Source organism: Numida meleagris, chromosome 3 (assembly GCF_002078875.1).
Source record: "Numida meleagris isolate 19003 breed g44 Domestic line chromosome 3, NumMel1.0, whole genome shotgun sequence".
NCBI classification, from domain to species: domain Eukaryota; kingdom Metazoa; phylum Chordata; class Aves; order Galliformes; family Numididae; genus Numida; species Numida meleagris.
In genome coordinates this window covers 104,937,847-104,952,207 of record NC_034411.1, presented here as the reverse complement: position 1 = coordinate 104,952,207, position 14,361 = coordinate 104,937,847, and the positions used below count along the sequence as shown (strand labels likewise).

The 14,361-nt window shown below is 45.9% G+C and overlaps 1 protein-coding gene across 2 annotated transcripts in view; it reads right to left on the bottom strand.

The window, feature by feature from the left end:
• The window catches only part of KLHL29 (kelch like family member 29), a 395,213-nt gene that overhangs the window by 2,989 nt on the left and 377,863 nt on the right, over positions 1-14,361 (bottom strand). For both annotated transcript variants that reach the window (XM_021391022.1, XM_021391023.1), the window contains one exon: positions 9,612-9,756. In XM_021391022.1, coding sequence (XP_021246697.1) covers positions 9,612-9,756 — 145 coding nt within the window. The remainder of the gene's footprint in view (positions 1-9,611; positions 9,757-14,361) is intronic.

The following is a 14,361-nucleotide window of genomic DNA, read 5'->3' as shown; positions in this document are numbered from 1 at the left end:
TAAGGGGAAATGGTATGAGATGGATGGCAACCTGGAACCTGGGCCATTTCATCAGTGCTGATGAACGATGCCCATGAGGAGCCTGAGCTGAGTTGTAATTTACTGGTACAGACACACTGATGTCTCACACCAGCTCAGAATTCAAGCCCTGGCTGACTGTGTGACATGCAGGAGCCCGCCTCATACTTACTGCTCACTGCCCAAGGAAGCTGATCTGCAGGGAGCCCCTGGCATGGATGGGGATGGAGATGGGCAGAAGGAGCTCTATGCCCAGAGCTTTCCAGTTCCCGCAGCATCCCCTCCCCAGGCTCTCCGTGTCCCAGGTCATCCTCAGATTCTACATTTGGGGTTACAGCAGGTGGGCAAACACTGCTCTTATCCTCCACCCGGGCCACAGCACTGCAATCAACGACTGGTACCTGAGAACAGCAGTTAAATATTGCAGCCTCTCATAACGGTGCTGATGCTTTGAGGAAGAAATTGGTGCTGAACTCTACCTTCTGAAAGTCTGTATGAATTTTAAATGGTGATTAGAGTAGCTTCAGCCCCTTCCAAACACAATTCCCATAAATAAGACTGGCATAGCACTTAGTGTGTGAGCCATGCCTGGGAGCTCCTCCTGCTACCAAGAAAGGCAGTTCTGGAGTGTGCAGCCAATACTTACATTCACAGGGGATATGGAGATATTCAGGCATCTCCAGGGCTAGAGAAGGAGGTAGGTACTTAAGATCAATTAGGAACCGAGTCCTACATTGCTGCTACTTTGCAATATTAGGGCAATCACTGTTAATTTCTGGGACTTTAGGGGACAGGAAACTCAAGTGGGCTTCAAAACCCTAAGGAAAGTGAGTGGAAAGGAGAATGCTCATTGCTCTCTCTTCATTACTCTGACAGTATTTCTTTTCTCCCTTCCATCCCATCAGCTGTAAAAACATCATTACCAAGGCTGACGTACAAAGAAAGAAATAATTACAATAATTAGGATGCAAGTTTATTGCTCGGTGCCATTAATCCTGAGAGATAAAATGATTATGGGTTGTCAGAACCTGGGCAGGAACGAAGCTCTGCACCACGTAACCTTGCTGCAGAAGACACAAACCCCCAGCAGCTCTGGAGCAGTGACCTCCCCAGCTAAAGAGCAGCCAGACCTGCTCCCATCCAGCAGCATGCCCTGGGTGAAGGTAATCATCTTCATTGGAATGGAGGTCGCTTTATCCATGCCTTCCAGGAAAATGTGTTTCAGCATTTTGCAAATTACAACCCTGCTTCCTACTCCCCAGGTAATTACCGCTGTAGAGGCTTCACCTATAGCCCTGCAGCCAACTCACCCAAGGTACCAGGGCGACCGTGATTGCCCAAACCATAAGGACAACAGAGGACCACACTGTGACTGTCCCTTGACACGGCCACCTTTAGTCCAGCCCCTCTGCTGACCTCCACAAAGCTGTGCAGCACAATCCTCAGAGCATCTCAGTGAGGCTGAGGTACCTGAAGGGCTGGTGAGTGTCTGGCTGTCACTGGTTTGGAGTGCTTGTGTAACCTCAAAATCATTTACACTTCTTCTCTACCTTCCCCAACTTGAGCAAACAGGTGGCAGAGATGATCACAGAATCATAGAATGGCCTGGGTTGAAAAGGACCTCAAAGATCATTGAGTTTCAACCCCCCTGCTGAGTGCAGGGTCGCCAACCACTAGACCAGGCTGCTCAGAGCCACGTCCAGCCTGGCCTTGAATGCCTCCAGGGACGGGGCATCCACAACCTCCTTGGGCAACCTGTTCCAGTGCGTCACCACCCTCTGAGTGAAAAAATTCCTCCTAACATCCAACCTAAATTTCCCCTAAGTTTAAAACCATTCCCCCTTGTCCTCTCCCCTCTGTGGCAGTTGGCCATTCAAGAACTTGATGGACCAAAGTAATCACTGACTTTGCTTTTTAATCAATGCATTTAATCATGTGTGACCACCAGCTTTGCTGTCTGCTCTACCATTTGATGTCTCTGTGAGCCTTCCCCGAATCATGCTTTGGCTCCAGCATGGAACCCTGGCATCAGAGAGCCGGTGGTGGACTGAGCTGCCATGGTTTGGTGGCACTCTTCCCCTGGAGGGTGTTGTTGGCACTCTGCTTTTCATTGAAAAGTTTCCTGATGTAGCTGCCCAGAGAAACTGTGGATGCCCCCACCTCTGGAGGTGTTCAAGGCCAGGATGGATGTGGCCCAGTGCAGCCTGACCTGGTGGGAGGCAACTCTGCCGTGAGTGGGCTTTAAGGTCCCTTCCAACCCAAGCCATTCTGTGATTCCACATCAGTGCCTCTGCTTTGTGGCATTTGTGAGGCTGGGTGCCTGGGAGCTCCTGCTCCAACACGTCTCCTCACGCTGTTGATGGCATTACAACAGCACCAAGTGGAGGGAGTACCAGCGAAGTTTGTTCATTTTGTTTGTTATTGTTATTTTAAAATTTCCTGCTTAGTCCGAAAGATCACATCAGCCTTATCAGGAACTGTTAGAAAAGAAGAAAGAATCTTGTCTTGTAATGTCTGGGGTTGTGAAAGAGATTTGAAACGGCTGAATTAGCATGTTGTTTTGATTCACCAAAACTTAATATGTTCTGAGGCTGCAAACAAAGCTCCTCTTCTGCCTCACTTGTGCCTGCGTGCACATGGAGTCACTAGTTTATTTGAAACAGACGCAAAAACTTATTAAATATTATCAGTTCGATAGACAGAATTTGCTTGGAAGAAGGAAAAAAAATCTCAGTGTTTATTAGTGGATGAATTTCTTTCTTGCCCTCGGTCTTCAGAAGGGTTTAATGGAAGAGGGCAGCTCTTGCTTCACTGGGGACCGTCCCATCGAACCTTTGTGAGACAGAGGGCGATGGATCGTGGTGCTCAGGATGCCAAAGCGCCGTCATGGGCTCGTGGCTATTTATTTGCGGCCAGTCGGCTGCTGGGCTGTTATGTGCGAGAAGCTCGGGCTGCCAGAGGTGTCAGCTTTACAATGAGATGGATAAACGAGGGTCCAGATTAGTCATGGGCAATTAGAAGGCTATCATGCCACTTCTTGGAGCACGATTATTAGTGTGGGTGTCTTGGCCAAACTCCAGTTAGACTCTCCCGTTCTCCGTGAGCACTTTCCCCTGCTAATGATCCAAAACCATTGCGTGGCATTGTTACTTGTTGCTGAAGAGCAGCAGTGTTTTATTCCAAAGCCTGCTGCACAGCAGTAATGGCTCGAGCGCTCTGTATGTATCAGTTACGCTTTAACGCACACAGAAATCCTTCGTGTCGCAAACTGCTGCAGCCATCATTGCTATTAGCTTGGTGCTGCCGTTCCCATCAGCTGTCTGCTGCGTGCAGTCCCAGCCACACGTCTCCTGCAGACGTGCTGCAAGATGTAGGTTTTCCCTTCTGGCCCAGCTGCAAACGCTGCGTGCTGTGAGAGCACCGCATCTGTGGGCTCAAGATGTGCGTGGCCATTAAGGAGCTCCGTAATAGCACTGCTGGGGAGCAGCTGCCCACACGAGCCGTGTTCTGACCCAGCCAGCGCCCCAGGTCACCGCTAACTTCACAACGAGAAAATGAATCAGCCAAGGGAGCCTGCAGCCGGTGCTGTACATCAACAGGCCTGGTAGTTCAGCGCAGGAGTCACCGTGCTTCAAGAACAAGGGCTTATTTAGAAAGGAGAGGAAAAAATAGATATATATAACCACAAGCGAACCCTGTTCTTGTTGTACTTTTCAGCCCCAGTCTAAGTTTTATTGAAGATTTCCATTCGGCAGAACCATCTAATAAATCTTCCTGGTTAACAGAGGAGGAGGAGGAAGAAAATGCTTTTCTGGTACCTACTGGGAATTGCTGGTACTAAATTAGCTGCTGTGGAATTATTGCTGGCACCACCACGCTGCCGCCGTTCCCCCGCGGAGGATCGCTGTAGCGCACTTCTGTGTGCACGCTGCCTGCATTCCAAGCAAGCAGGATATGGAATTTTTAATGATACACCGGAATGCATTCTGTATTCTTTTTGCTTGTGGAAAAATAACCCCTTGAAGGGCACTGCAGAAAGGGAGAGCCCCGTCCTGCACAGGGAGGCTGCCCAGCTCAGGCCCCAGTGTGCCTGCAAGGCGCCCAGCCAAGATAGGGGCCACAACATTTTAGCACCCTTTGCCCACTTGGCAGCATCCCTCAGTGGGTTGATTCTAGGTCAACACGAACTGCAGGTGTTCAAGAAACATGGAGACATGGCACTGAGGGATATGGTTTAGTGAGCAACACTGGTGGTAGATGGATGGTTGGACTGGATGGTCTCAGTGGTCTTTTCCCAACCTTAATGATTCTATGATACTTATTGACTTCCACGAGGCCAGGCTTAACCTGAAAGTGGGTGCTCAGGCTGAGCGCGAGCTGGAGATCTGAGCTGTTTATTTTTAGTTTTTCATTAAGAGTAATTTAGGTGGATATTAAAACAGTTCCAATGGACCTCTCTGTTTTCACATGTGCTATGCAGGGAATACCATGCACATTTCTCTTCCCCGTTGTCTAAGCAATCCCACTTATCATGTAAAGGCAGTGCAGCTAAGAATAGAGGTGATGCGGTCAAGATTTTCCCAGCAAATTTGGTGGTGTGTGATTCCTGTTGAGAGGAGATCAATAGCACGCGGTTAATTTTTAAGTTGTTTATGTTGCTGCTTTTAAACCATGTTTTTGTGATCCCTGCTAATGAGCGGAATGAAGAATTTGTACACTCAGAGACTGAGGTCTGCAGGGACCTCAGCGCACAGTCAGTCTCAGTTTGTGTGTAAGGCCACAGACTTTTCCCCAGGCAGCCTCTCTGTTGGGAGCACATCTAATCTTCTCGTACAAACACCGTGTTGGTGTGCTCGGCCCCGGTGGCTCGCTGTCTGATTGCTGGTAGGGCAGTGCCTTGCTTCAAGGCTCAGATGCATAACGTCACTTTCCAGCCCTTGGAAAAAAACTGTCCCACTTGCTCCCAGTGATTGAGTCACCTCTCAGCTTTTCTCTGATAAACTCCTTAAAATTAGTATCAAAGACAGATATATACATATATACACTCGCACATATATATGTATTTTTTGTGTGTGTGAAAGAGAAAAGTGAAGGCTGAGAGGGAATCTTACCAGTGCTTATAAATATCTAATGGATGGCAGTCAAGTGGATGGGGCCAGGCTCTTTTTGGTGGTGCCCAGTGAAGAACAAGGAGCAATGGACAGAGACTGCAACACAGGAAGTTTCATACAGACTGAGGAAGATCTTCTTTACTGTGAGGGTGGCAGAGCTCTGGAAGAGGCTGCCCAGAGAGCTGGTGGAGTCTCCATCTCTGGAGCTGTTCAAACCCATTTGGATGCTTTCCTGTGCAACCTGGTGATTGGATGCATAATTCCTGTGCAACCTGGATGCTTCCTGATGAACCCGACCAGATGATCTCCAGAGGTCCCTTCCAGCCCCTATGGTTTGCAATACAGCACTGCTTCCTCCTCCCAGCTTGTTTTCATTCCTCTGTTACAGCTCATATGCTACATCCAGTACTACGCTGACTTTTATCCACAGCGCTGCAATGAGAGCTCACATTGTGCAGCCTCTGTTATGTCCTCCTCTGTGGCTTTCTAAAGGGAGCTTGGGCAGGTACAGCTGCAATTGTGCTTCTTAGATGCATTGCTTTGCATTTACAACACCGCTGCTAGCTTGAGACCGCCTAACTGGGGCACGCAGATATTGCTCATTCTGTAATATTTTTAACCCCACCAAATGTTACACCACCTGCAACCTTACCAGGGGAGATTTTCTATTACCTGGATCGCTGGTAGAAATATTACTTAGCCCTGAGAAGATCCAATGCTTGTTGCTGATGGCCTTTCTCAATGATATCTTCTCATTAACAACTACATTTTGAGATCTGTCAGTGAAGCAGATTTAATCTCTCTAATGTGTGCCTTGTTAATTCCATGTAATACCAGCCAAATACCTGGGAGAAATCGCAGTATATTATAGCTCCGCCGTTGTCTTGAGCAGCCAGGCGTGTTTTATTAAAAAACAAAACAAAGAACCCAACTCCCACCCCAAAACCAAAAGACAGAAGGTTTGCTTGACAAAGACCTGTTTTCCAGGAGAACACATTGACTGCTGTTCATTTAATCATTAGTATCTAGTTATCTGTTGAAGAAATCCCAAATTAACCACTCTGTTATTCTGGAAAGAACCAACATCAGGCTAAATGAGAGACCACTTAGCCTGCTGCTGACACCTTGCGAAATTAACTGCCACACTAAAAATCTGCCTTTCACCTTTTTCAAAATATGGGAAACATTTTGGAAGTGCCCTGATCCATCTGAATCCCCCTGAATTGTAAGAGCTATTACAAGTCAACAGCGGTGGCTCAAACAGCTTCTCTGCTAAGTCTGTAAAGGGGCCTGGGTGTACAGTGACCAGCTTGCCTCCTTGGAGTACTTATTTTCTGACCTTTTTTGCTTTTGGTCCATTCACAGTGTATGATGGAACCAAAGCTGCTTGCTTCTGTCCAAACACAAGCACAAAATATCCATCAGTTCATTCAGTTCTACACTTCCCTACTTCATCTGTCTCATCTCTGAGGGCGGCTCCGAAAGCAGTGACTCCTATTTCATTATGCTGGCCCATGACACCAGAGATGGATGCTGGTGGTATGGCAGTAGAGGTTGAACTTTCCCAACAGTATTCCATTACATTTTGTTGCTGTGTGACAGTCGGCATTTGGACAGAATGGTGTCTGACATGGAAGCGTGTACGAAGCAAAGGTGTGTCACGGAATTCCTCCATGTGGACAAAACTGCACCCACTTGCTGAAGATTTAAGGAGGCCAAACAGTGAATGTAGCACTGAGGCGGTGGGTGGTGCACTTCAGCAGTGGTGACAGTGACATGGAAGATAAGCCACGTTCAGGACAGCCATGCACAGCTGTAACACCATGAAATGAACAGTGTCTTAATCAGCTCATCCATGTAAATTGGCAGATTATGATCAGGGAACTGTGTACAGAGGTGAATATTCACTTTGGTGCATTGGAAATGATGGTGGCAATGTTGGAATATTGCAAAGTTTGTGCCAGATGGGTCCCATGAATGCTCACACAGGAACAGGAAGAACACTGTATGCAAGTTTGTTAGGACCTATTGAACCAATATGAGGCTGAAGGTGACAGTTTCCTGGATCACATCATTGCCAATGATGAGACGTGGTGTCAACACTGTGAGCTGGAGTCAAAAAGCAGTCCTTGGAGTGGCAACACGAATTCCCCATCAAAGAAAAAGTTCCAGATGCAGCCCTCGGCACCTAAAGAGATGTGCACTGTCTTCTGGGATATGAAAGGGGCAATCCCTCTGGATTTCCTGGAACCCAGACAAACCATCAACTCTGACTAAGCCGAAGGTTTGAACTACCAGAATCAGTCCAGAGAAGAAGACAACCTTTATCTTGCAACACGATAATGCCAGGTCCCATACCAGTTTGAAGACTGTGGAGCACATTGCCACATTGCCAGTCTTGTCTGGAATGTCCTACCACACCCACCGTACAGTCTGCATTTGGTGCCTTCTGACTTCTGTAAGTTTGGGCTGCTCACAGGTGGACTGCGTGGGCAGCATCTTCCTAGCAACAAAACCGTCACAGCGCTGGGTCACTTCTGCTGCTGTATATTTTTATGAGTGCGGCATGCAGCTCTTGTGCATTGCTGGCAAAAATGCACACCTAATGGTGGTGACTGTGTAGAAAAATAGTGTTTGGTAGCTGAGAATTTGCTCTATCAAATAGTGTTAGTGTGCTCTTTTTATCTGCTGTCTTATTATTTTCCACGTGGAAATAAATAGGAGGCATTACTTTTGGAGCAACCTATGTATTTAGAACTGACTAAAATGACACATTTAAAGTGCTTTTCTTTCTCTCCTATTGGCCCTCAGTATCCCGTTGGTTCCCTCAGCTGCTTTTAGCAGCAGCCTGTTTTTAACCTATACTTTTTGTATTTGTTACTGTTAAGCTCCCATTTTCCGTATTTCCATGCATATTATTTTTGCCAGAGCTCTCATGTCTCCTTTTGGCTTTGAACATGTCCCAGTGCATTTAATAATTTTAGAAATGATGCCTTTTTTTGGCATTCAGCATGGATGCACTGAACTATTCCTATTACTGTTACTATTGGGTGACTATCCCACTGTAAATGTAGGTTTCCAGTCCACCATGTTGACAATTGCTTTAGGCTTTGGAACAAAAATAAGGTTATTTCAAAAATGTGAAGTTACTTTTTCTTGACAAGTGCCATATTCTGCTTAAGCCAAGCCAGTCTATTGGGAATACCATCATGGCACTGAAGCAGGAGCTAACAGGTCACTGGTTAACTCTCCTTGCTCAATTATGAGGTTTGCTTTCTGCTGGGTGTAAAGCATCCCTTCATGTTAGAAACCTTTGGAAGTGGTCATGTGAGATGCTCAGCTAACGTTCCCTGGCTGAAACCACCCGCAGCTAAGCAGTTTCTCTTGTGGTGTATTACAAACAGATGCCTAATTAACAGATATTTGTTGTGTTTTACAAAACAGGGATGTTCAAAGAGCTGTTCATCCCTCTCTCTGGTAAGATACAGGAATGGAACAAATGCACAAAGGTCCCTCACATTACATTTTGCTGGCTAGGACTATAATCCCAAAATCTTTGTGACTGTGGTTCTGACCTGGTGTTGATGACTCTATTAGCTGTACCAGACCCCTTCTTTCTGGTTTTCAGTCTTTGAAGAAAACGGAGACCAAAGCAGAAGATTAAACCCAAGAGGTGTTTTTCAGCTGTGGGACAGGTGTTAGCAAAGCCCCTGCATTAAGGAGTGGGGCCCTGCAGCTGCCCCACGGCACTGTCCGTGCCTGCTGGACACAACCCCTCCAGCCACGGCTTTGCTCAATGCCTCGAGATGCAGCTGCCATGGAAATAAATACCAAGCCCTCGCCAAGCACGTGGTGGCTGCCAGCATGACATGGATAGCTCGGCCGGCTCCCAGCACAGTAACTGCTCTGCGAGGGGCTGGCGTTAACGTAATACTTTTGAAAAGGCCTTTAAGTCCTGCCAGTACCTGTGATGGGTGCCAAGTTTTATTTTCGTCCGCCAGTTTGGGAAGTTTGTTAAACCTGTGACTGGGATCAGAGCAGTGAGCCCGAAAAGCAATCAAAGATACATAATAAATAATAATTAGTATCAGTGTGTGGTGCTTATTCAGTATTTTTTCCTTTCAAGTCTCCGTCGGCTAGTTAGGAAACAAGCAATCCCACATGATGGCAGTCTAATATAGCGTGTACTGATCATCCTCCGGTTATGCATGGCAAACGGAGCAAATCAAGGTGACTGCGGTCTGCTGGAGGAGCCCAAGGCATTGCCCTCCCTTCATCCATGGTGCCTGAATACGAGGAGATGCAAGAACCATAGCAGGGTGCTGGAAGAGCACTTTGGAAAATGCTGCATCCCTATACACGAGAGAGAGGAAAATCCCCAGACGGTACTCACCTTTCCCCTTTGCTATTAGCCAGTATTAGTTTATTTAGCAGCAGAAAATATTAAGGCACTGGTAATTCAATTTGAAGGGTTTTTCTCACCTGCAGAACTGCCTGGAGTGGTTCATGTTGGGACCTGCTTTAATATTGCCTTTCTCTGGGTCATAGATGGTGGTTGCTCGTGCATAAGCTCCTCCAAGAATAAAGATGAACCCATTGAGAGTGACTGCAGGAGCATATTTGTTATCTGTCAATGGAAAGCAACACTGAGATCAGTTTTAGGCTCAGGTTTGGAGACTGTTTTTTATTTATACATTCCCCTTATTTATAGATAAGTCACGTTTCTCTAAACCTCCAAGGCTAGGCAAAGAAAAATGAGGAAATCTTTCCTGTTTTTGTTCTTCTCTCTCAAAGTTCTCAAAGGCACTTTTAAAGTTCATCAGTCCTTCATCCCCCAGTACACACCTCCCTCTAAACTGGTAAAGTACAATTATCTTCTCGCAAAGCCTGACGGAATCACTGTGGAAGCACCACTCTTACATATGAAATTAAGATGTCAAGTTGTTTCAGAATTTTGAATTGCTGCAAATTTTAACCCAGATGCTTCCTAAGCAGCTAAGTACAGAAGAATCCCACAGTGCAGAGTCCCACTTAATAATATTCAGGAGTTGATTCTCCTTTGTATTCTACGTTTGCTCATGGGAAGGTCACCCACAGAATCCAGAAGATTTTCTGAGACCCGACTTTTTCTCCCCTTCACCTCTCATGAATTCACCTGCATTTCTCTGTTTCGATGTGAGAAGTATCTCCAAGCAGTCCTGGACATTAGCAATGAACCGTGTGAAGCTGAGATGTGAAATTAAGGAAGTGCCTTATCCTGAGCTCAATCAGAATTTCCGAGGATGCTTTAAAACTTTTGTGTTAGCGGAAGCATTATTAGAAGAACTGGTAGAACTAAGCATAATTTATCAAATAAAATACTTCTAATTTAATTAGTTGACTTGTCCCGTATGCTGCTATCACGCCATATGCACGTTATTAACCATGAGCCAGTTGGGCTGAAATTTCTCATGATGGTGTCTGTCTTAATGCGATACAGTTTTTTTTCATCAACGTTTCAGTGAAACCAATCAGCAGCGTCTGGGAACAAAAGATGGGAGAGCACACTGCTTTATTTGAGTTAAAATATGTCTCACAATCAGTTCTCTAAAAATGAAGCCCTTCGGAGCAGGCATTTCCTGGTGGTTGTCCTAGGGTTAGGGGACACACCTTTTGCTCTTCCTATACAAATTCTCTGTAAGTAGCTGTATGTTAAGCTGTGTGTTATGTCTCCAAAATCTGCAGATAGGTGGATGCTCAGAAAAGGACAACTCTCTTGCATCACCACGGGGGAATCAGCCCGAATGCAGTGCTGCTGGTCAGGGATGGGGCATCCAGGACAGCACGCTGGAAAGGAGGGCCCCATCCTTACTGTGCTTTTACTTCACTGGTAACAGCCTCCGTAGAGCATCCAAGGGCTCTGAGTATTCCTCCCAGGTCTGGGATCCTCTGACCACTCCCTTTTACGAACAGTGAAAGGAGTGGGCACAAACCAGCCCCGGTGGCTTTACTTTTGGCATTTTCTTACCTCTTGCCTGGCTGGCATTGTAACCCTGAGGTTCTTTTATAACTGTGTGATTCCATTAAATATTTAACAAGAGATTTAATTGGACCGGAGTTAAGCAAAAATTGCTGGACGTGTCCAGAAGAGTGGTAATTTCCTTAACTGGGGTTTGAATTTACTAAACTAGAAGGAAAATAAAACAATGGTTTTGTGGTGTCTGCTTCTGCTCCAGCTTGGCTGCGGTGTGGTCTGGTTTGGTTTGGGGGGAGGTATGGGGCTGCAGCACCCGGCAGCACAGACAAAACAAGTTATGGGGGTAAGCTGGGCTCCTATTACTCTCAGTATCTACAGGCATATGTCAAAAAACACAGATGCATTAGGAAAATGTCACTGATCCTTGGGAACAGATGGGAAGAAACTAATTCATCCAGAAAATAGAACAAGGAGTATTCAGTTTCTTCTTGGTGCCACTAAGCCACTATAATTCATCAGAAAGACTTATCTGTCCTAACAACCCGTCTTGCATCCCTTTCCAAATCAGACTTGCATATGTGACATTTTTTCCAGCTAAGACACTCATCAGAAATTCTCCATATTTAATTATCGCATTCTCCTGGCTTTTTTTCTTCCCCCTTCCACCAGCACTATTTTGCAGGAGAATTAAACTATCGCATTAAAAAAAAAACAAAAAAAAAACCAGCTCAGAACTCAACTCCCAAATCTCACAGGGAAATTATTTGGGGCTCCCTCCAGGCAGAAACAGCGACTTCTCAGGAGACTGAATCACTGACTTCACGTTCCTTTTTGTCAAAGAAGAAGAGGGAAACCCCTTGGTTATTTTTATAGCGACATTTTTTTTTTCTTTTCAAATAAGCAGACTGATATGCTTTTTCTTGCTTCTTTTGAGAGGCAATCGTGCTTGATTCTCATCAATTTTTCAAGACGTCGTCTATCTGTTGTCTTTTTAGTACTTTTGGCTTTAGCTACAATTTCTTAAATTGGCATAAAGTGAGCCTGGGACTGAGACACAGGGATGTCTCTGCTGCTTCTTTCAGGAAGGGAGAAATTCACAGAGAACAGCGTCCTGATCCCGACCCAGATATGGTAGAAAGACACAAGGGATGCCCCTCCAGCAATGGGCAGAGAGAAAGCAGTGTGTTTTATTTTCTTTTGTTACCACGGAGGCAACAAGTTTTCACAGATACAGCTGGCTTGGAATCTGCCAACAAAGCACGGATGCCCACCTTCAATCTGCAGCCTTACTTCACTTCACCACTCTTCCCTTGTTGTCCTTTCCAGGCCTTGTTAACCTTGTGCAAGCACCCAGGAGACTCCAGCTTTGGTCACTGCTGGTCTAGAACACTGCAATAGTGCAAGGTGCTAGGGGACCCTAATTTAGCAAAAGCATGTTTTTGGTCAGTGCTCTTGGGTGTCACATCTGCTCCTATGGATTGGGAACATGGGAACTGAGGCTATGGAGATACAACCTCCTTTCCCCTCCAAAATTCAAATTCTGGGGTTGTCAGACACAACAATCTACTTCAGGCTGGAAAATCTTAAATGAGATTTGTTCAAGACAGCAAGCATTCGTGAGATTAAAAGGCAGAGTAAATGTAAAGGAAATAATAGATAAAAGATACTCTTCTCTCCAAGTGGATAATATCATAACATCGTTCTCTTTTGCTGTTGCTGTAGGAAAATAGGTAAGTATTTCTATTCTTCTCGAGACGGGTCATTGCAGGAAGGGGTACACACTCAAAGACAATCCTTGAGCTGTAGGTGTACTTCACATGGGGTTTATAATTTAACCTACCAGAGTGCTCAATTCATAACAACAGCATGCTGTCTGCGATGCGTTTTGTGGCTCTCGGATCTCTTGGTACGTTACGTGGTCAATTACCATAGCTCTGCCTTCCCTTCCACGATTACTTAAAGATCTTTTGTTGCCTTCCAGTAAAGCACACCGTCAGAGACAGAAGTGGCATGAAAATGAATGGCAGCAGCGCTCCATCTGGAAGCAGGTTATTAAACCAAACCAGCCACACATTTTTAGCAGCGGGAAGAAATGCCAGCGTGCCACCAGTCCTGACACGGCTCCAACCAGAGTTGTCCCTGCAGGCATGGGCAGCTGCGGGAGATCGATTCGCATGGGGATGCACACTGGAGAAAGGAGACTTGTTAACAGAAACTAAATCTGCTTTTAATAGTGAGCGTCTCTTCCCGTCCCGGAGCGCTATGCAGACAAGCTCAAGAATGGCACAGTCATGGATAAGATCGCGTCCCTCAGCAGCCGTGAGACTGCGGTCTGATTCTCCACATAGCTTGGGAGGCTGAGGGGCAGATATTGCAATTAGAAGCAAGATCTCGGATGTCAGCAGCCCGTCTGGCATGGGGCTGTCATTGTGGGGGAGGGACGTCTGCCCTGATGGGCAAGTGAGCTCCAGGAGAGGGTCGAGTGGGCCTAGCTCTGGTGGGGAACAGGTGAATGATTATGTATTTTAACCAAAGTAAGGCATCGAATAGTGCAATAGAAATGTGCAGATGCTGCTAACACTGTTTTCCATGTATTTCTTGCATTCTTAGCTCTGTGATTGTCCCATCCTCCAAGGGAGATTGTAGTGAGCTGGGGGTCGGCCTCTTCTCTCTTGTAACTAGTGACAGGATGAGGGGGAATGGCTTCAAGTTGCGCCAGGTGAGATTTAGGCTGGACATTAGGAAATACTACTTTTCTGAAAGAGTGGTCAGGCGCTGGAATGGGCTGCCCAGGGAGGTGGTGGAGTCACCACTTCCCTGGAGGTGTTCAAGAAACATTTAGATATAGTGTTGAGAGACATGGTTTAGTGGGGTTATTGGTGGTAGGTGGATGGTTGGACTGGATGATCTTGTAGGTCTTTTCCAACCTAGATAATTCTATGATTCTATAATTCTATGATTTTGGTTGGATAGTGAACAGTATGGGGAAGAACTAGACACCTTCGGATTAGAAACCAGAAATGCTCATAGATCTTTGACCTCTGCATTCCCATAGTTTTCAGTAGGTTTTAAAATTTAGTTGTGTCGATGAATAAGCGCTGTTATAAAAAAAATTCAGAAGTGCTAATTAAAACTTGTAATTACACTGGTACAGATACAGACTGCTCAGAGTATCAAAAAGGGTGTATTTTGGTGCCCTGATACAAATACACAACACGAACTAAGATGCAGTGACAAGATAATTAGGCTTACTTACAATCACTGGCTTCAGCATGC